Genomic DNA, 24,186 nt, shown 5'->3' on the forward strand with positions numbered 1-24,186 from the left:
TGAACACTAAGTTTTGAAACATTCTTAGCTTGATTTTAAAATTCTAAATTATGTGGGTCGATATATACAGGGGGAACTCCTGGAAACGCTGTGTTCCCAAGTTTTTAAATTTTGCCAGGAATGGATTGTGTTTGTGTTGAAGGGAGCTGGTCCTGTCAAGTACTGTATGTGCGACCAGGACAACTGCAACGACGTGGAGTACAACGTCTACCTGGAGCGTGCGCGGGACCTCTTCACAAACCTGAGTATGCGCGCTCAAGATTTTATTTTTCCTTTTGATAATAGCAGCAGGGTGAGCAGGAGTAGGGTAGGTAAACAAACTAGGTTGCAGTGCTACACGTGTGGATCCCTTTTCAACAGGGATTCTCCAGCCTGTGATAGGTTTGATCCACAGAATCCCGGTCAGCTTACAACCTGTAATGATGGAGAAGCGTGCCTGCTTTATACCTGGAGGAAATCTAAAACAGAACTAGGTGAATATTTTTAGTTTTCTCTTAGTAATCTTCTATTTTCTATATCTATGTCTGTTTGTTTGTTTGTATCCGATAAACGTGAAAACGGCTGAACTGATTTGGGCTTCATTTTTTTGGCAACTTACATAATCGGCCGGGAAAGGTTTATGGACCGTCAAAGTTTTAACAATTTTGCCTGAAAACAATTTTTGACCATCATTATTTTTGAAAATGCACCAATTTAAATAAAAAAAATCCGTCAAAATTTGGATTCAAAATGGCCACTTTCAGAGCTACAGTTCACTAAAATTGTTTTTAGAAAAGGAGGTTTATCATCAAAAATAGAAAAGGCGTTGGATATTAATCGGAAACTTAAACTTTTTAAATTTTATTAATATGACACATTAAAAAAGGAAAAAAATGCTCAATGGATAAGATTAATAAATTTCCAGAAAAATTATTGCATAATTACCCCCCCCCCCCTTCCGGACCGTAATAAATAACAACAAAATTGAATTTAGTACGGCCCCGCCCTTCTACCCTGCTCTTACATAACCCTAGTAATTATTTGCTTATAGGATGCATTCGTGTCTTAAAAATTGGCTGCATCCATAAAAGTAGAATATATAAAAATATTTTACATAACCTGAAAGATTAATAATATGTCAGATTGTTAAATATTAAGATTTAAAAAATATATATTTTAAGAGATATTCTTATTCTTGAGTTTGAGTGGGGTACACAATAGGGGAAAGAGATCTATTATATTAACACAACATTCGGACTATTCGGAAACAATGTTTTTAAAATCTGCCGTTACAAGTGTAAATTATCGTACATTAAACAGCACTGCTTGCACAAAGAACAACGTGTAAACGTAATATTTATCCTCTAAATTTTAAGTATTAGCATCATGCAACGCACGCCCAACAAGTTCATTCAATTAAATGTAATATCAAAATAATTACTACCACCCCCTTCCAACGCACATTTCACAAAACCTTTGTTTTATCTTAAAATATCCCCCCGCTCCCCCCCCCTTTCTAAACACCTACAAAATAGCGCTTGTTAATGCTGTCTGCGTTAAGTAGAGAAAAACATTAATTTACGATACTGTTCTTTTTATTGTTGAAGTCTCCTTTATCCACCATTTTGTCGGTGGCCCTTTTTCTTAGAATATTCATGCTAAAAACAAAACATTTTTTGCGCATTTGTTTAAATTTACTTTCAGGGAGAAGATTTAATGATCGGCTAATGTAAACAATTTATTAAACTTTGTCCTGACTTATGTTTTATAATAAATGGGAGAATCTAAAAAATATGAATATTAATATATAAATATCAAAATTGTCTAGATAGTCATTATCATAATTAAATACTAAATGAATAATAAATAAATATCCCGGTTTTTGACAAACATAAAATTTTGTCTAACTTTTTACCTTTAAAATTAACAAAGAATCAAAATGTTTTTCCGCGATTAAAATATGTTTGATGGTCTTTCATAAAACTGTTTTCAAGAAGTAAATCATATAAAACTAACTACAACGAAGTGCATTCTGTTTGTATCGTAATATTTTGGTCATATTTTAATATCTTATTCAAAATTTGTCAGAAATATACTTAGATATAAAAAACACATAGTCTAACAAAAAAGTATTTGAATGAAAATACGAAAAATATACATTTGATGGGGAAAATTGGTTTTAAAGTTAAGACTCCTCGGACTTTCTATCATGTCCTGTAGTTTACCGTGAAATATATTTCAATGTTTATTGAAACTCAGTCATATATTTGGACAAGCCTATAATTTGTACTGTCCCAAATTGGTTATCTTGACCTGAATAAGTCATAATACACCATCTGTGTTACATTACCCTATTAAGGCAGTGAAGCTCTTGGCCTGTTTCTATTCAGACAGTGAATCCTTAGGCCTGTTTCTATTCAGCCAGTAAATCTCTCGGCCTGTTTTTATTCGATCCCATTTAAATTCCAAGAAACGACAATAGTATAGCGTGTTAGGGGGCGGGGTAGTATCTTTATTGAGCGAATAAAATTTAAGAATAAATTTTTTGTAAACAATACAATCATTTTTAAAATAATAGTAATCTCTGTTTTGGCGTTTGTCTGTCCGATCATAACTCATTAACACCTTGACTGATTTGCCTTATATTTTAATGGAGAAAGTTTAATTTCGAGACAAAGCTGGGTTCCCAAGCTAAAGTAACATATATGTATATTTGCATACTGTTTGGTTAATTCTTTAAATTATTTAAATATATACCAAGATAAGCCAACTACTCTTTATTTCAAAGTAATCAATAATATAATTCATGTAAATATATAAAAAAAACATGTAATAATCAAAGATTAAGATAGTTTCAGTTCGTCACTATATTGTATCATCAATTGTGTGGGTAACCCCTGAACTACTAACAATAGTTTGAAACCTATTATTATACATTGATGTATGGCACACACATTTTTTACAAGGTTGAATCTACTTTTCAGTAGATTCAGATGTTTTCCTTAATTTCATCTTGAACACTAAGTTTTAAATATATAAACGTTTATATTTCAATGATTAATGTGTTGTGATCCTCCATTTATTTTCCAATGGTGTTTTCCTCTCTAAAAGTGACTTTGCGGATTTAGGCTGAAGCCACATTTAAAGATATTATCAAAATCTAACATCTTAAATTTAGGATAATTGACCTTATCTTCCTCATTGTGGCTTAGATAGAAGTTTAAAGGGTACCGTTGTGAATGAAACGTAACATTTTTTAAAAATTGCGTTTCAATCCCTTTAAGGAGAAAATTTTGCGTACATAAAGCATGAAACGTGTTTATATTACAGGATCGTATCGAGAGTGTTTTACCACAAGTATTCTCCTGGGGCACCCTGATTATCCAATCCGTCCTGCTCCGACCTGTAAACCTACCAGGACCCAGAGAGATGAGCGGAGTAGTATCAGAGCTTGTCTCTGTACTAACGATAAATGCAATATATTGGACGAAGGTATTTTCTTTATTAATGGTTAAAAGAGGGGAGCTGGGAACTTTGTGTTTGATACTCTCATGATCCTAAAATTTTGATCTCACTATCCACTATGGGAAATTTTGATGCTAGGATCTATAAACAACTATAACTTCCCATATATCCATTTAGTTTTTCCTCCCCTGATTAAAAGCTCCCTTTAACCCATGACTGGGTACAATTACAAGGCGGGATTCGAATAAAGATTAAATTAATCTGCAGATTAACAAAAGCTCTGGTCGGATTATGTAGCGTATTCTGACAGCTCAGGAACTAGTTTTATAATAAACAATCACTGATTGCCCAAGCCCTCCAAAATGGGGCCTACATCCTAGTTGCGACTCGGCAACGAAAAAAACAATAAACAATATTGAAATAAAAGTAATTTCATTTAATCCAAATTATAAGTTTGTTATTCGAATTTTGGAGTTTGTGTGTACCAGTACAGTTTGCTTAAAGTTTGATCAATTTTCCCAATTTTACGTTCTAGAATATTCCAGCTCTGTGCTATTCTGAGAATTATTTATGAAATGATCAAGAGTGATATTCTCAAATATTTCATCCTGTCATTGGAATCTTATGAATGCTTTTGTTTGCCGAGTTTGCCTAATGACTCAGAAGAATTTGCTTAAACGGATTCCAGGATTCCTGAATAGACATCTTGCTAATAAGCAACAAATATTACATCTATTAAATAAATAATATACATACAGTCGTCGTCGTATATATTAATACAATAAAAACAACTTTCTGTTTTGATTTCCAGTTCTACCAAGCTTTCAAAAAACAGAAATAGCTTTTACTTGTAAACTTCTATTTAATATATGCTTTAGCTTTAGCATTATTAATAAAAAATTGCATTTATTGTATTGATATTATCGCCGACTACTGGTGTTGATAAGAGATACAAACCGCTGGAAAGGAAATCCGAATACAAATATGTTTTCTAAAAATGTACCTACTCGTGTAAAAAAGATCGATTTTTTTTCTTGCTCCTCAAAACTTTCAAAAATACCGATCTATGTGGATCTATACTATAAACCTTACGTCACTTTAATTGTAATTCGGCCGTCTTTAGCAAATTACATTTTGTGAAATTCAGCCTTTTGTGATCCAGTCTACTTGTAATGCCGAAACCGATTTTTATATGTTTTTATTGTATTACTATTTTAGAGCTAGATTCTGTTCGGGCTCCAAGGGTTATTTTTCCAGGTAGAAACGTCACTTACTGTCGCTGACTTTGCTCGCAACCAAAATAAATGCTTTTTGCACTATTATTACTTCAGCAAAAATATACTTATTTTGATATGACTGTTCGTGGATTTTCAGTGAATATTTAAATTCAATTTATTACTGTCCTGCAGATATGCTGATTTTTTAAGTAAAAAATACAACAAAAGTTTTAGCTGAAGAACTGTAATTCGATTAAGTTTCAAAACTGGTATTTTATAAGTTTAAAAAAATGAATTCAAGGATTAAGAAAGAGATATTTTCGTTTCAAAAATCATCTGAAGATATTTGTTTAAGCAGTTGACACTTAAAGGAACTGTACAGTGTAATTTCAAGTGACCTTCGGCATGTCCGATTTACAGGGATACCCTTTTAACCTTGATTTAATCAAGTATTTCGTAGATATTCTTATTTATATAGCGGGAAATTAAGTGCCAAGAAACGCGCGAGTGTACACTAGCACGGAGTGTACAGTGTACACTGTAACCTCGAGTCTCCCGGGCACTTAATCATCAGCTATACGAATGAGGGTTTGTACCTCATCGTTGTCCGGACAAAGACTTAAAGGGTACTGTTGTGAATTGGACATGCTTCTTTATAAATGGTCGATCGATCACTTGTTAAATTTCTTATTGTAGTAAATTAATCCTATCACTGAAAATCTTACAAACTGTCCCTTTAACATGACCTGTAAATAATGATTAAAATTTATATTTCAGACATCATCCCTAGCCTCCCTTCCAGACTTTAGGACAACTATCCCAGGACTAAATATTATTTAGACACCCTGTAGGACAGTCTTGCATGCATTTTATTCTTGCTCACCCTGTTACTAATACTCAATTTTGTTTACTAACATGACAAAACTTTTCACTAAATGTTGATCTAAAAATATTAAACTATTTTTTTCTGAAATAAGTTATTTATACAAATGCCTTTCAGGTCAGTATCCCCCCCCCCCCCCCCCCCCGGTTTCATTGTGTACACAAAGTTCTCAGTTTAACTAATTTTTGTTTTTCACATTTGCAAACTCGTTTTTGCATTTTTAACGAGCTGTAAATTCTTTTAGGATTTGATTCCTTATACATATTTTATTTTATGAATTTCAAAACATACTGCCAGAAATAGTAATAAATGACAAAAAAAATATTTAGTTGTTTAACCATCCCACTCCCCTTTCCACTTTTATTTTAAAGAAAGTATTTTTCATTAATTTATACAATTAAATATTCCACATTTTATCTTTCATATAATCATATTATTTTTGACCAGTTCAATTTCGCATAAATTGAATTAGTACTCCGTAACCTTTACCATTTTGTTTACAATTTAGGTTTAGAAACTTTAAATTTTAAGGAAAGTTCAAGTTTTTAATTGATATTATTTAAATTTAAATTTTTTGTGAGAAACACTGTTATTTAAAGGGAGAAATTGCGAAAAATAAAATAAAAGGATTATACTGAATTCTACTAAAGTTAGTAACAATCGAATTCAAATTTGATTAGAATTCGTCCTAATTCCTCCTACCAATTTTCGCAAACACTCCCTTTAAAAAACATTTTACATGACAGCCGAAAATTGATATTATACCTGTCAAATTGTGAAAGGTTACTGAATACAATACTCCAAAACCTGTATTATCTGATAATACAGAAAAGCTGTCTCCTTATGCATCGTTTAAATCTACGGGGTTGAATGACCCAAAAGATGAATTAATCTATTTGTTAGATAGATATATCAAATATTATTTTTAAAAAAGGAATTGAGTCTTTGCCACAAATTCTAATTTTCGAATCTCTATATCTTTGCAACTTGATGATGCAAACATTTGATATTTTAAACTTAGCTTATTTAATCTAACAGAATTCATAGAATTATCTAAGGTCTACGACATTGGGATGCAAATAAAGGATTCGAAAATCAGAGTTTGTGGCAAAGAATCAATACTTTTATCTACATACTTGTTATACATATATATATATATATATATATTTAAAGTATTACTTTTTGTACATTATTTTAGAAGATAAATGATTTATTTGATATTTATTTAAAATATTAATTCTATTATTTTATAAAATATTAAACTTATTTATTAAATCTATAAGCTTAATCAAGTGTTTGAATATTAAAGAATTGTTTTATTTTCAAATTTTTCAAATATTAATCAATTACTTAAATTTATAAAAATTGTAATTAAATTGGTATTGTTTAGACCGTGAGTCCCCCTCGTGTCCTAGCCTATCTGTAGGAAAAGCTGATTATGCGGACTGCAATGGAGAATATGAGGTGTGTGTTTTAATTTCAAATTATCCTCTCCATGCAAAGATGGCAAAGCCTGATTTACAACGGTTCTCTTGAAACCTATATCGGTTTAATAATGTGGTTAAAAAATGTTTAGTTCTGATATTTGCTATATTTCTTCCTGCAGAAGAAATGTGCAAGTCTCTTTTTTAGAGAAACCTCAATTATAAACATTGATATATAATTTATACTTGATCAGACAAAGCTTTCAAGGGTACTGTTGTGAATCAGTCATCGCCATTTGTGCATGGAGGGTTATTTGACATTATGCTGACAGTCCCTTTAATAGGACTTTGCTCTAATGTTAATTAAGATATTTTTAACCGTGTTCATCCATTTATTCCTATAGACACGACAGAAAGAAGTAACAGAAGTAAGATTAGTAGAAATAGAATTCCAATTTAATTTAGAATTCATCCCCCCCCTTGCTTTTTTTAGGAAGACATGGTCGTTAATCTTTCTGGAAAAGGGTTAAATTCGGACAATTTCGTTTATTGTCTCTGCTGCAAAATCGGCAGAAACCAAGTTGTAAATTAAAATACAATCTTCATTTTTGCCCAGATGTGGGTTTCAAGGCACTGTTGCTAATGGAGCAGGCCTCTATTTGAATTTTAGGTCACTTGACAGATAATATTAATGTAACCCTTCCGAGTCATGTCTTAGATTTAATTAATTTATTTTTACGGCAAAAGCAGATAAGTTGATTGTTCCTTAAATTGTTAGTTGATTTCAATTGTGAACAATTGAGCATTCTATGTTAATTATTTATTTGGGCTAATTTAAGCATTTTTTATCTAAAGCTTTTTTTCAGATTGTTGATGATTTTGTGGACTGGGCTCCAGCAAGATTTGTTTACAAACATACAAGCAAAGACAGGTAGGTTGTGTAGTAATAGCAGTACAATACATAGATACCTAGTGTACTGCATATATGCAGGGTTTGGTTATAATGTAATCGCAATCACGACATAAAAGTGATATATCTAAACATTTCACCAACAACTTAGCATTTAAACAAAGTTTGATTGGTTTCATAATACTATAGTACATGCAACAGTGTACTGAAAACATGCTGGGGTGGGCTATTTTATACATCAAGTCAGGATTTTTGGATGTACATTGTACATATTGTACTAACTCAGTAATTATACTGAAACAAAAACTTAAGACATGGTCACTGGTTGAAACCATAGAGAATAGAATATATAGAGACGAATTAAAAGAAAGAAAGAAAGCTAGTTCTCAATTAAAACCTCGAGAGCCCGAAACTTATGAGAGGTATAAAACCATAGAGAATAAAATATATATTAGAGGGGAATTTAAAGAATCTCTCGGTATGAATTTTTTCAGTCCCTATAAGACTAAAAGGAAGTTCAAAGTGTACAAATCATGTAAATGTTCACAAATTATATGCAGTAGAGTACATTAATACAGTATGTTCCCTAGACTATCCATTTCAATTTCGAATTTTTTAAACTGTTACATAAACTTTATAATGAATTAGGTAAATCAAAACATCATTTTCTTTATAGTTATAACGGAAAATCATCGTTTTTAAAGTGGAAGGCATATCGAGTCTATGTGAAATGATCATTGGTCAATTATGAAACCATCCTATTTCATAATTTGGTTTTCTTTTAACAATAATTTTAGATTTTCTATAAATTATATTCCAAGGCCCAACAGGTTTTATAGCGCAAATATGTGAAGTACACCTGCAGTATGGAAACAGTACAACAAAATGGCCGTTTTACACTTTTTTCTATAGTAAATTCCTCTCTATATATTCTATTCTCTATGGTTGAAGCCCAGTATCGGGAACCGGGATTCCGAATAGGGAAAGCAATTTTGTAGATATCACATTTTTTTGTAAAAAACACTATTTTCATGATTAGTTTTATATTTCTTAATATTTATATTTATATTTCTTTACATCTATAATTATCATTATTTTATAGATAACATATTTCAGATTCTCTTGAGATTACATCACGCTTTTCAGTCTTATATCCATGTTGACAATATTTTGGAACTGTATAGGCTCGGTCTTTCAAATCATTCTTCAAAATAACATTTAAAGGGACCGTTTAGCGTAGTTTCAAGTAACCCTTCATGCACAGAAAATGCTATTTTCAATTCAGAACGCTACACTTGAACCCTGTAGCTGATCAAGTATGAATAAGATATCACTGTTTATAGTTTTAAAAACTAATTTTTTTCCAATTGTGGTTTCTCTAGATTTAAGTGACTTGTTTTTTCGAGCAGGAAAACTTACAGGAATCCTCAGAATTAAACACTTTTAAAACTAGAAAAACGACAATATCTGGTACATTACTAATCAGATACAGGTTTCAAAGATACTGTTGCATCAAGTGCCACTTAAAGTTACGCTTACAGTCCCTTTAAACTAAATTTTAGGAAAGAAAGGAAAGGGAGGGGTGGGGGTTTGCAAGTGTGTAATTTCAATGCTATTTATCTGATATAGAAAAATATTAATATTGTAACGGGGGGGGGGGGGGCGAACAACTCCTTTCCCGTAAACTCTATAATTTAAAACACGCTTTTACTTTCCGCCTTTTACTTATTTAGCCGAGATAATTATCCACACTTTATGCTCCCCCGCGTCACATTGAAGAATAAAATATTTAGTCTAGTATAACCCATCATTAAATGATACCATACCGGTCTAACAGGGTGTAATTTTACCCTTTTATCCTTTACAAGTAGCTTTCAGGCTTAAAAGTTTTCTATACTTAAAGGGACTGTATAAGAGCAATTTCCAGCAACCCTCCATGGAAAGATGGCAATGCCCGATTTACAAGGTTACCCTTGAAAGTTTTGTCTGATCAAGTATGAATCATAAATCAATGCTTTTGTTTCTTTAAGCTGTTCATTTAATTTGCAGTTTTTTGCGAATGGGACTTGCGCATTTCTTGTTTATAAGAAGCAATAGAGAAACCCACGTAAATAAACACTTTCGAGTCATAAAAACGTCGGTATCTGCTACATATTTGATCAGATTAATGTTTCAAGGGTACTGTTGTAAATCTGGCAATGGAAGATCACTTAAATTTAGCTAACTATCTATTTTATTAAAAACCCAAAGGTTGAAATCTTGTTCACACCAAATATAGCGTAAAGAAATTTGAGATGTAGAGAGACGGGTTTTGATAAAATCTATGTCGTTGGAAAATTTTGATTCTTTCAGATTGTTTTCATCGTTGAAGGACCCCCCCCCCGCCCCCCGGCACACAGGAAAAAGTTGAAAAATGAAATATGTGTGTCTCTATTTAGAGTTACTTTAATATGATATGAAATCATTTCAAGAAAACGATATGGACAGTGGAGACACCCGATCCAAAAATCACAATTTCACCCGAACAAAATTAGCAACAGTTACGAAACAAATAAATAAATATTGAAAAACTCCCCTATTTTAACCCTATGGGTAACCTATATTATAACCCCGAGAAATGGATAGGGTTAAGTGCCACGTGTGAAAAATTATGCATTGAAAGACTGAAACTTTATTGATCATTATACCAGGATGGGGTTAAGTTGATCCTTCAAGGGGGGTCGGATGTTATAAAAAATTTACTGCAACCCAACGAGTTTGATGTTGCAGATTTTTGAATTTTGCCTTGTATGGTATTTGCACTGATTTTTTTTTGCAATCTTTGTCAAGAAAATGTATAGGTCAGCGTCAGCCACGACCATATACAACATAAACAAACAAAATATGGAAACATATATATATATATATATATATACTTTGCTTTTCTGTCTGTTCGTTTGTATCCAATAAACGTCAAAACGGCAGAACCAATCGGGCCCAAATTGTGTGTGGTACCTCACGTGACCCAAGGGAATCCACGATTATTTTTTATAAAATCCGTGAAATTTTTTGTTTGTTTTTGTTTACAGTGTATACAAAGAGAAAATGTTCACAATTGAAATAGAAAAGCCTAGTTTTAAATAAAACATTAAGATACACGAATAAAATTTTCATGAACATAAATTTAAAAATCAGTTAAAAAAAGGGAAACGAAAAGAAGACATAGTTTCAACGAAAAAAAAACAATATCAGCCATATAATATGTTGAACATCATCGTTTTGTTTGTTTTTGACACCCTGTATGTGTATGCATATATACCTGCAGTCAACCTAGGTTAATATACAAAATGTAGTTCATCACTAAAAACATGTTTGTTCATTAACCTCTCATTTTCTAGGTTAAAAACCTTTCTCTACTCAATACAGTATATAGAATATACATATTCGGGGGTGTTAGGCCTATACGTCCAATATGGTAAAATTAGATTTGAAAAATTTAAACGTATTAAGCAAAATTTTAAACTTCATTTGAAAAATAATAAAAAAGAAGCGAAAATCTTTGCCAAAAAATATGCATATGAGCACTTAAAGGGAGTGTTTGTGAAAAATGTAAAGGGGTGTAGACTTACGGCGAAAATAAGCGCTTTTGATCGCTACTAATCTTACTTCTATCTGTTGCGTCTATAAGGAGAAAATTGCTAAAAACGACTTGTACCGAACAACGTAGCGTCCAATCATATTCAGAAAGTTGCAACATACGACTCGGTTCGTAAAAAAAATCAATTCAATTTTAAACAAATCATTCAGATATTGCAACCTATAGTCATAGTCATATTGAAACAGTAAGACTACTTTAAGACTAGCTGTTATGATTTTAAATAGTTCAATGTCATTTGTGCAGTGTACACAGACACTTTTTCTTATTAAGTTGATTTTAATCTATACTTGTAAAACTATTGGCTTTTTAAAAAACATGAAATAAGATTGCTTTGATATCGTCTTCCTCTTTCATTGTTTCATGGGTCTTACTTTATATAATTTTAAATATTCTAATTATGTGTTAAATGGCCGTGCACAGATAGAATCTTTGAATGAATGCACAATTCTGTCAGAACAAGGGGGGGGGGGCGTACAAAATGTGTCAAGTAAAAATAGAAAAAATTATATCTTTTGATTTTTGGACAAGTATGGCGGACGGAATATTTAAAAAAAAAACACTTTGCAATCTTAGCTTGGAGGGTCACTTGAAATTAAGTTTATATATAGTTCCTTGAAATACAAATCGATAAAAAGCTGACACAAACCAAACCGCAAAAATTTCCCCCGCCCATTATGCATTATTGGCCTGTAATCCTGGTGAATATACAGACTATTAGTATTGTATATAGCGTGACTATTCACACCTCAAGGCAATGATAAAACCAAATCATAAGTTCTTTTAGGATACCGGGACCAGAGGGGAGGGGGGGACAAATCTTTTTGTAATTTCATTCACGCCCATGCAATCCCACTCCTGAACCAACCTTACAGGGACAAAATATGGCAGCATGGGGAAGGGGAAGGGGCAGTTATAAGATATGAGTTTAATGAAACTTTAAGGCGTATAATATTAGATCAGACAAGGGTCTCGAGGGTACCGTTGTGAATCGGGTATTGTTCCAAGAGTTGTTACTTTAAATAACGATTTATAGTCCATTTAATACATTCATATTCATGTTCAAACCCATTCTTTAAAAATCGCGTAATGTATGCATATGGGAAAACATTTTTTTCTTGTTTTTACTCGTTACCCCCCCCCCCCCGAGAGGGGGAAAGGGTTGCACAATTCTGGAACAATTTCAATAAGCATAGATTCCATTTCCTTCTTCCTTGTTGTGAATGAGTTGAAAAATGTTTAAAAAACAACTAATTAACAAGTGAAGGATTTTTTCACTTTACCAAGGATTTCAATTGTGCCTCAAACAAACACCCCCCCCCCCAGCCCCTCCCTTCACACTCTATACCTATTCAGCAAGCGCCCCCCCCCCCTCGAATTTTCCCATAGAAACAAAAGCCAACAATTAAAAACCTGAATTAAACAGCATCCATTAGTACCCCTTTAACATACCGGGGTTAATATAGTTATAATACAGCATTTATTACAAAATATATTTAAACTATATTTAAACTAGACTGAATGCAAAGGACATTACAAGTGCGACTGTGTGGCCTTAATTGTATCTCTTCTAGTTTTGAATTTTGATTTTACACAAAATTAAGAGAAAAGCAAATATTTACATATTTACAAAAATTCAAAACATCCTATACTCGATAGCTATTTAACAAAATGAGCTTTAATTAAACTCAGTTCAGATTTCAATCTTGTTTGACGTAGAGTGTATATAAGTGTAGGGACGGAATTTTAAGTTTGAAATGTTTGAATTTATAGAGTGGCATGTCTGATTCACTACGGTATCCCTTTAGACCTTTGTCTGATTAAAAATGATGGAGATATCCTTGTGTTTTCACCAGAAAAGTAATTATTTTCATTCGCGGTTTCTCGCTTAATCCGATTTGCAGATTTTCTAAGCTGACCAAAGAAAGAAAGTTAACAATTGTGAATCGAGCATTTAACTCCTTATATTTAGGGAACTTTAACAATCCCTGTAGGCCTAATCAACAAATGATTTGTCTATTTATACAATTTCTGATAGTAATGTTTTCATAGTTATATTAAATAACGTAAAATGATGATGATTAAACATTTTTTTCTTTAGATACATATTTTGGAATGCTGGAGGGCTCGGATGGTCTATAGGAAAAAAAGATTATCTTAAATCTGGCAGCCATTGGCATAGAAGTAAGTTTTTTTTAAATCCAGTTAATTATGTCAGGTTCTATTTTGTTTGAAAATATGCAAATACGTAATTTGAATATTTGTTTACAAAACATGTACTGCTGAGGTGAAATGGAATTAATTATACAAATGCATAGTTCAGAATATATTAACAAAAGAGAATATTTTAAATAAACAAAAAAGTAGCAAAAATTAGAATAAAGATATTTAAAAAGAAGAGAAACTCAATTTAGACTCAAAAATAGTTAATAAAGTAGAGTTTAATGTTCTGTTTTTATGCATCTGACTAAAATATAAACACGTGTAAATATTCAGAACTTTTGTGGTGAAAATTTCTGGATCAAGCATTGATCCCGATCTTACATGCACCCTTACGGATTAATCAAATTCCCCTGCTTTCTAAACACTGAGGGGAGAACTAAAATGAAGGGGTTAAGCGCGCATTGATCCTCAAACTTAAAAGTGCCCACATTGAATATCCAGATCAAGCATTCAAGATTAACCCACACAACAGTTCCGATCTATGGTTAGTCTTCGGCGGAATAATGTCAAATTAGAAAATATGATCTTTTTGTTCCATATCTCAACTCAATATAAATGCAAAACTCAATATAAATGCAAACTTATTATGTTCGCAACCATCTGGATATTAATGATATGTTGTCAATCTATTGGCGTGTAACTTTATGATATCTAGAAGGAACTGAGTTCTTTCCACAAACTTAGATTTTTTAATCCTATATCTTTGCAAGCCGAAGTGGTAAACTTTTGATATTTCAAACCATGAATTCTGTTATATTCAAAGGTTTATACCACCAGATAGCAAAGAAATAGTGAATAAAAAATTTGATTATTTGTCACTTCTCTTTTTACAATATCTACATTTTATCTTCTTTTCTTTCCCTCTACCCCCCCCCCCGTTCTTCTTACCCTTGTTCCACAGTCAAGGTCTCTCATTTGTGTTGAGATGAATCCTGTCTTTATAAACCAGACTTATTCATCATTCATCTTCTTTACAATAGATGGAGCTTTTCTTCAGTTTAGTTTCACATACTTTATCTTCATTTTCATCAGCATTATTCAAGGATAAATTCAATTTAATTAAAAGCCTTTTTTACAGTATTTTTTAACTTTAACTTTAAACTGAGCTTTAGTAAACTGAAACTAAAGTAATGGTATTAAATCGTCTAAATATAAAATATTGTCAACGTAATTTAAGTACTCAACTCCCCCCCCCCCTTCCCCAAGTTAAGTTAGTTTAAAGTAAAGAATTTGTTTACTCTATGTAGCAAATATAGAGGCCCATAGTAAATTTCGTTGTACATTGTCCTATAGCTAAATGAACCAATTGGTAAATTGGTAAATCATGTATTGCGATTATACCATTAATGTATAGATACGTTTTGACTTTCAAATTACAAAAAATAAAAAATAGTTTGAAAAGGTGGTATTAGATTTTAGGCCGCTTAGATGTATACTTGTATACACACTAGAACGTTTGTGCAAATCGTCTTGTATCACTATTAAATTATATACGCCTAAGTTGAGAAAAAGTACTTGAATACGTGACTTTTATCCAAGCCGTTTGATTTGTAAATAAATAAGCTTTAGGCGTTTAGGCAGAGAATAAAATATACTTGAATGTAAACAATTGCTGCTTATATTGTAACATTAGGACATGGAAAGGTCATAAAAGCCTGCGCTATACTGCATACTTTATGCGAACTATAAACAGGAGATACAGATCTTTTTTTAGTTTGAAACAAATAATACATTAAGAAAACAACATATGTAATTATCAGTATTGATAATTGTTTTATAAAAATTGTTTTATTTCTGTGAATTTCTCCGTTGCTTCTAATAAACAAGAAATGCGCAATTTACTTTCGCAAAGAAACCGAAAATGAAAATAAACAGTTTAAAAGAAAAAAAAAACATTATACGGCTGGCTACTTGAAATTACGCTTACATTCCCTTTAATCAGATAATAACAATGTATATTTACTAGGTGGACTAGATACAAAAGAACCCTGGGAGGGGAGATGGGAAGGCGGCGTAACTGTTGAGTGTTCAGGTAGTGTACTCATTAAATCATTTTTATTTGTCGAAACTGAATTTTGATTTCAGCACACGAGCCCGAAATTTAAGAAAAATTTAATGAAAATCTTCGGAACCCGGGTTAAGTCAATTTTGTAGATATCAAATTTTTTGTTCGAAATATTAATTCATACGATTATTCTTATGTTTTCTAATTCCTACATTAATATTCATACTAATGTAAAAGCCCTAAAAACGAAACTCTCGAGTTTCATTCAACAATACTCGCTTAAAATTCTTACCCAGGATGCACTACAGACAATGAACTATACACTGTATGCGCTGTAGATTGGTGCATTTTTAAACCGATCGTATTTTTAAACAGTACAGTTTTACCTATCTTGTACTGAAGTACATAATGTTTGTTTAGAATCTGGACCTCCTGTGGACTGCCTATGGTCCGGGTACAATACATGGAGTACATGTTCTAGTACATGTGGTCAGGGAGAACAGTTTAGAGAACGCAAGGTTCGGATTCAATAAAAAAATAATAATTAGATATTATTATAGATAATATACAGGGTTACCCACAAAATATGGGACTTCAGAGACGATTGTACTGAATGTATACGGTTCGTCATATTCACAATTCCCTGCGTGCAACTGTAATTGTTTGTTTGTATATTTGCCAAGTTATTATATAAGCCATTATATTACTATATCTAATGTGGAATACTTAATTTATCCTTGGGATAGTCACAATTAGAGAGTTTTCGGTCGTCTTTACAGTCTCATCCTTTGTGGGTAACCCTGTATGTACAAGTAAGATATTTAGAATAATAAAAAAATAATTGAAATTTATAAATTAATAGATCAGTAAATAAATGTATAAAACACGTCATTTACTCTCAGAAAAATAGTTAACTAATTTATAAATTTTGAAGTAAATTACATTCCTTTGTAAAGAGGTGGTTTTGCCATGCAGAGACTTGCATAAATAAGTTTTTAGATCAGCGGAGATCAATGAAATCAAGGTTATAGCAAGGAAACTTATTTCAGAGGTGTACGCATCTTTTGTACTGCAGTGTACTGTCTCTGGGCGGTAATGTAAACACAATACGGATGTCGAAACCTGCCATGGGATCCATCTTTCACATAAAAAATCAATGAAATATTCTGGTCATAGAAAACTATTAAGTGAATTTTCAAAGTTTTCAAAATTTAATGGTTTTAACCTCCTCGGATACTAAACGATCACTGATGCATATATTCTTGTTTACAAATTCCGCCCAGAGAGAACTGGTTTCAATATGTATTGCATATAAAAAACTAGCTGTTTATAAAAGAATAAATATTTGACTTAATGATCAAATGATAATTTAAAAATAAAATAAAGAGTAGAATGAATGAGATGAATCTATATATGTATAAATAATAAAGTAATAAACATTGGATAAATGAATAAATGAAAAAATGAATAAATGAATAAATGAATAAATGAATAAATGAATAAATGAATAAATGAATAGTTGAATAAATGAATAAATGATCAAATGAATAAATGAATAAATGAATAAATGAATAAATGAATAAATGAATAAATGAATAAATGAAGAAATGAAGAAATAAATAAATGAAAAAATAAATAAATTAATAAATAAATAAATGAATAAATGAATAAATGACTAAATGTATAAATAAATAGATGTATTATTTGATTAAATTATTAAATGAATAAATAAATAAATGTATTATTTGAATAAATGACTAAATGAATAAATAAATAGATGTAATATTTGATTAAATGACTAAATGAATTAATAAATAAATGTATTATTTGAATAAATGACTAACTGAATAAATAAATAAATGTATTATTTGAATAAATGACTAACTGAATAAATAAATAAATGTTTAAATGAATAAATAAATAAATGTATTATTTGAATAAATGACTAAATGAATAAATAAATAAATGTATTATTTGAATAAATGACTAACTGAATAAATAAATAAATGTATTATTTGAATAAATGACTAACTGAATAAATAAATAAATTAATTGTTTGTAGAAATGACAAAATAAATAAATAAATAAATGTATTATTTGAATAAATGACTAAATGAATAAATAAATTAATGTATTATTTAAATAAATGACTAAATGAATAAATAAATAAATGAATTATTTGAATAAATGACTAAATGAATAAATAAATAAACGAATTATTTAAATAAATGACTAAATGAATAAATAAATAAACGAATTATTTAAATAAATGACTAAATGAATAAATGAATAAATGAATTATTTAAATAAATGACTAAATGAATAAATAAATAAATGAATTATTTGAATAAATGACTTAATGAGTAAGTTTAGGTTTTGCAACCAGCACGGGCTGGAGGAAGACAATGTATAGGAGATGTACGAGAAACTAGATCATGTACATCTAGACCATGTCCCAGGTATGTATATAAATCCTTGTACAGCATAATGTATTGAATAGGAGATGTACGAGATACTAGATCATGTACATCTAGACCATGTCCCAGGTGTGTACATAAATTCTTGTAAAGCATGATGTATTGAATAGGAGATGTACGAGAAACTAGATCATGTACATCTAGACCATTTCCTGGCTTTGTACAAAAATCTTTGCACAGTATAATGTTTTGTATAGGAGATATACAAGATACTAGATCATGTTCATCTAAACCATGTCCTAGGTGTGTACATAAATTCTTGTGTACAGCATAATGTATGATGAACGAATTGGGTCTTTTCCACAAACTCAATTGTTTTTATTTCTATATGTTTACAACCTGATGTGTAAACCTTTGAAGTTTAAAACTAAAATTATTTCATCTAACAGAATTCATAGTTTGAATTATCAAAGGTCTACGACATCGGGTTGCAACGATATAGGTATTTAGAAAATCTGAATTTGTAGCAAAGACTCAATTCCTTTAGGAAAAAAATCTTTAAACGAAACTTCCTTTTTGGAGTCTAAACATTGGGGTAGATTTTGATTTAGTTTCGTACATAAATCGTTGTACAAGTTTGATAAATAATTACTGTATTAAGTAAAGTACAAGTAAGGTATGCAAGTATATAAAAAATAGTTATTTTTCAGTCGAACTGTTTTAATGATTTATTTATTGGAATTGGTAGCACTGTTAAAAAGTTTTAGATTGCATGCTTGATTTTTCTTGAATAGTAGAGAAATTTTGCATTTCAATTAGTTGCAACAATTGCATTTATTGATTTTCTTACTCATGCTATCACAGGTTGGGGATTTTTTTGCCATAGAGTACAGTTATACACTTCTGTATTTATACAAAGTGATGAAATTCTGGGACTGGATTTAATGAATTTGAAAGGTCGCTGAACTAGAAGAAAGTAAGGCCAGGGACCAAATTCAATGATTTGGGGATGTCGCTGAATTACCTACCGCCGGTTTTAACATGTCGCTGAAATACCTACCACCGGTTCTAACATGTCACTGAACTACCTACCGCCAGTTCTAACATGTCGCTGAACTACCTACCGCCGGTTCTAACATGTCGCTGAACTACCTTACACCGGATCCAACATGTTGCTGAACTACCTACCACCGGTGAACTACCTACCGCCGGTTCTAATATGTCGCTGAACTACCTACTGCCGGTTCTAACACCTACTGCCGGTTGTAACATGTCGCTGAATTACCTACCGCCAGTTCTAACCCTGAATCAAAGGTTCGATGTTAAAGATTCATGAGGATTTAAGTAAGGAATTTGTAAGAGTTAATCGGTGAAATTGGATTAGAACTGTGGCTGTAGGTAGTTTAGCTAAAAGCTAGCAAGGCACAGGCAGCCGTAGTACATTTGAATTTCCGAGCCGGGTCAACTTTTCCGGTCCCAGTTTGTACTGTATAGACTGGTCAATGGGAAAATGAAGCAGCCACTCAATAGGACTAGCCGGTGCAACAAGGTTGACGCGGTCAAACTTTAGGTTGAATTTACTTTTACTAAAGGGTCAGAGGTGCGTGAAGGATTAGAAAAGCATAAATTTGAGGATTTGGTTTCTTAATTTAATTATAATAATAAAATTGGTATCCATTTTGGTATTATATATAGAAGATGCAATGTAACACATTGGTACCAAATCATTTATAAAATCTGTGTTTTATATTTGCGTAATGTTTTATGTAATTTTACAACTGTTCCTTCATTAAACAACGTTTTAAATGTTAAAAAGGGGTTGTGCATAAATATATGTAAAACAAATATGTAAGACAATTAAGAAATCTATTATTAAAAATATGTATTTTAAAGAGTAATGAAGATACATGTTATATATAATCTATACAGTAAAACAAGATATTCGTATATATGTTACCTATAGCCGGCCAAACGGCTGGACCAAATGAGCTGACATTTTTTGAGACAACCAATGGGTGCCCCGGGGGTAATATGAGAAAAAGTTGAAATAATTTGCAATTTTTTTTGATAGAAATTTATTTTTCAAAATTCAATTTTTTATTTTTCCCAAAGCCGGGCACTTCAGCTAGTAAGTATATAAATTAATGAATAATTAAGTATATTAATAAAATTTGGTATTCCAAGGAGTTGTGAGTGGGGAGAATATGAACCTTGGTCTGATTGCTCTAAAACTTGCGGAGGAGGAACACAACAGAGGTAATATCGATCAATTCAACGATTGATCAATTGATCGATTCATTTGATCAATTATAAATCAATTCTTTATATAATCGATAAATCAAATTTTTTATCGAAAAACGTGCTAATCACTAAACGGATAAATGAACTACGTTTTTGCATGTCACTAAATCATATAAAGATATGATTTAAATTAATTTCTTTTCACATCTATTTATTTTTCAAATTATTTATGCAAGAGAAACATGGAAGGAAATTGACATTATTTATATCTTTTTAAGATAGAAGAACAACGATATCTTTCCCATTTTTACTTAGATCAATGTTCATAGAGCCCAGTGATATAAGCTAGTTAGCGAGCCTCGACACAAATCGATGAAATGTGACACTTTAAAAATCGACCCAGTCGAAAAAAATGATCCAATTTTTTGTAAGTTTAGTTCTCTGTGATAGAGTGACTAGAATTACGTCGACATTTCCTTTTTTTCTAGGCGGCGGCAAATATCCCGCCGAGCTGACCCTGGCGGCGCCGAGTGCGACGGTAAACCGGTAGATGTCAGGTTCTGTAATACACAGGTCTGCAGTACAGAAACAGAATCAGGTAAAACATGTCTGCAGTTCACAAACAGAAACAGGTAAAAAAAAACAGGTCTGCAGTTCAGAAACAGAAACAAGTAAAGCAGGTCTGCAGTACACAAACAAAAAATGTAAACTGCCGTACAGTAAACAAACAAAAACAGTAAAAACAGGTCTGCAGTACATAAACAAAAACTAGTAAAACAGGTCTGCAGTACGGAAACATCTTATCCATTTTTGTTGTACCTATTCCATTCCTAATTGACCAACCAAGCCTTTATATAACTAGAACTGTATAGAACTAAAACAAGTGTAAAAACAATATCATGTGCCTTTTAACTCTTCTAACATGCTTTAGCTTTACTAAAATTTGCTAATTTTTTAAAGAAATTAAAATAGAACGACTAGAAAAATAAGATGATTATTATTTAGTATTTCATTCTGGCTTTTTATTGATGTAAATTTAGACCCGGATACGGATGAGGATTTGGAAACGAACTCAATCAATGGTAAACAAAAATATCAGTTATTTTTAAAGGGTCTGTATAATATTTTTTTAAACAAAAAACTTACATTTAAAGATTCACAATTAATTTATGATTAAATGGGAAATTAAACTTAAATCAACTGATTACTCGCCTGAAACACTAGTTTTTTAAATTCCTATTTCTTTGCAACCTGATGGTGTAAACCTTTGATATATTTTAAATTTGAATATTGGATTTATCGTTATCACGACTAATCATTTCAACTGATAAAGGTTTAAAATAAATAAGGATTTAAAAATTAGAGCTTAAGACGGATGACTAATTTCTGTACATAGATTTATTAATAATAATATGCTTGTATATATAGCAAAACATAATGTAGGAAATGCAATAATGTGGGATNAGGGTTCTTATATGATTCATATAGTATTCGTACATACTAACATACGTTGGCAATGAAATGATATTGAGAATATTTATGAACGTAAGACAGTAAATATTCTCATACAAGGTGACATGTCGGGATAATGCCAATTCAGTAAATGTATAAATTAACAAACTTTCTTCAGTATATAAGATAAGGGCTTATTCACATACACATTTAAGTACTCAATTTTTTGAACTAGTAAAACAAAAAAGCAAATCGTACCGCTCTAAAATCGTACCTCTCAAAGATGTCAGTTATTGTCATACTGATCGATGTGTTTTAAAGGGTATACGAGAGCCATAATGTTGGGGGGGGGGGGGGGCCCGTTCACCCAGTGACTCCTTCCCTCTTACGCCCCTGGGTACTTTGCGTTGACTAAAAACATCATGTTTTTTTTACAGAAAAACTTGTTTTCACATGCTATGCTTTTAACTAAGATAAAAACATCTTTTAAGCGGTAGCGTTAGCTTTTAGTTGTGGTTCTGATTTTAAAAGATTTTTAACGTATTTTTAATGAACCCTATTTGCACTTTGCATTGCCCATTTAAATTACTTTTTTAAATCATTTTAATTTTATGTTTTAACGTCATGCATAAAAGGGCTGTCGACGCAATTTTTACCAATAATTAAACCGAACAAAATAACGTTCTAAATCGAGGCTTAAAATTGGCCAACAGATATTATTTATAGCATCAGAGGAATAATTATACTATTAACAACAAACTCTTATTTTCTAATCCTTTTAACTTTGCAACCTGGCGGTTATACAAACCTTTAATATTTTAATTTTTTGGAATTTGCTCTAGCAGTATTCATAGTTTAAGATATTAAAGGTTTTCAAAGATATTGCAGAGTTTGAAAATTAGAGTTTGTGTAAAAATAGCAGTGTCTTTAACTATGAATTACTTTAGATTACGTTATCAAGCCTTTTATGTACTTTTATGTACTTTTATGTACTTTTATGTACTTTTATGTACTTTTATGTACTGTTATGTACATACAATAAATGTAAATATACTAATCTGCTGAACTTATTTTTTATTTTTTATAACTTTAAGGAACATATTTTTATCTTTAAAAAAGGAAATAAAAAATCATTATTTTTCAATTGAAAAAATATTTGTATTGGGACTAAAAACTTTAGATGATGATAAATAGATAAAAACCTTTTCTTAACAAAACCTTTAAATGAATTTTTATAATTTTCTTTGTGCTTGTTAGGTTTATTGTTTAATAAAATACAATTTATCCAAATATTTTACTCAATTTTTGTGTGAAATGGGCGGAAAAGGTCCGCTTAAGATAACTTTTGCATTTTTGCTAATTTTGTTGCTCGAATAATTTAGAAAGTTAATGTTGTAAGTACAGTGAGAACAGGAAGACGACTTTAAGACTTAAGCTATGACTTTAGATAGTCCAATAAACATTAGAAACAGCATTTGTTCACGGAATAAGTGATATAATAATTGACTATTAACAATATTTGTTTTGTGCTAAAATCAAAGTCACTTCAGTATTTTTTTAATGTCGTCTTTCTATTTCACAGTTTTCTGGTTCTACCTGTATTATTTCAAGACTACTAACATACTAATAATTAATAGAAATTAACTAACTGCTTGTTTACTAATAATTAACCAATTAACTAGGAATACGTTTTCCGGAAAAAAGTCTCCGGAATGCAACGGAACAAAGTTTCAAAGTTAACATTTCTTCTTCAAAAGACAGTATCAGTGCTACTGAAAAAATCCCAATTACAATCAAAGAAAGCATCAAAGCTGGTGAAGAAAATAAAAAGTCTGCAGAGTTGGAATGTATTTGGTCCCAATGGGGCTCCTGGTCCCGCTGCACCAGGGGGTGTGGGGTTGGGATCCAGAAGAGGTTTCGACTTCTCCTAGTAGGACCGGAGATACAGGAGCAAACCTGTCCCGGAGCAACTCAAGAAGTTAGGATTTGTAACAGGCATTCATGCCGTTCAGGTATTCAGGACCTTTCTCCCTCATCATTGCCTGATTTTTGCATGTTTCATGTACTTAACTTACTCTTAATTTATTGCCTGATTTTTATTTTGCATGCTTCTTGCTCTGCTTTACTTGCTTCTAACAGTTCTGGCTAAAGTATATTTTCTTTAAATTTACAGTTTTCATTCATACAGAAGAAGATTATTTTTTTTGCATTCAATTGTTGATGTTCCATTAAAGTTTATAGGATAATTTTTACAATATTCACACTGTATTTTACAAAGATCGAAAAAAAAATCTTTTTGGGTTCTTATGTTTAACGATCACAAATTGATGTTGCTG

The 24,186-nt window shown here is 31.2% G+C and overlaps 1 protein-coding gene across 7 annotated transcripts in view; it reads left to right on the top strand.

Moving 5' to 3' along the window:
- The window catches only part of LOC111716763 (uncharacterized), a 31,394-nt gene that overhangs the window by 4,518 nt on the left and 2,690 nt on the right, over positions 1 to 24,186 (top strand). For 3 of the 7 annotated variants that reach the window (XM_023492250.1, XM_023492254.1, XM_023492251.1), the window contains exons 5-16: positions 143 to 473; positions 3,310 to 3,471; positions 4,663 to 4,701; positions 6,935 to 7,008; positions 7,835 to 7,899; positions 13,614 to 13,696; positions 15,702 to 15,767; positions 16,161 to 16,258; positions 18,114 to 18,199; positions 20,342 to 20,413; positions 20,887 to 20,996; positions 21,439 to 21,480. In XM_023492250.1, coding sequence (XP_023348018.1) covers positions 143 to 473; positions 3,310 to 3,471; positions 4,663 to 4,701; positions 6,935 to 7,008; positions 7,835 to 7,899; positions 13,614 to 13,696; positions 15,702 to 15,767; positions 16,161 to 16,258; positions 18,114 to 18,199; positions 20,342 to 20,413; positions 20,887 to 20,996; positions 21,439 to 21,480 — 1,228 coding nt within the window. Of the gene's footprint in view, positions 1 to 142; positions 474 to 3,309; positions 3,472 to 4,662; positions 4,702 to 6,934; positions 7,009 to 7,834; positions 7,900 to 13,613; positions 13,697 to 15,701; positions 15,768 to 16,160; positions 16,259 to 18,113; positions 18,200 to 20,341; positions 20,414 to 20,886; positions 20,997 to 21,438; positions 21,481 to 23,532; positions 23,863 to 24,186 lie in introns of all 7 variants that reach the window. The other 4 variants (XM_023492248.1, XM_023492249.1, XM_023492252.1 and 1 more) reach the window with 4 other exon arrangements.

Source organism: Eurytemora carolleeae, unplaced genomic scaffold, assembly GCF_000591075.1.
Source record: "Eurytemora carolleeae unplaced genomic scaffold, Eaff_2.0 scaffold1411, whole genome shotgun sequence".
Classification (NCBI taxonomy): Eukaryota; Metazoa; Arthropoda; class Copepoda; order Calanoida; family Temoridae; genus Eurytemora; species Eurytemora carolleeae.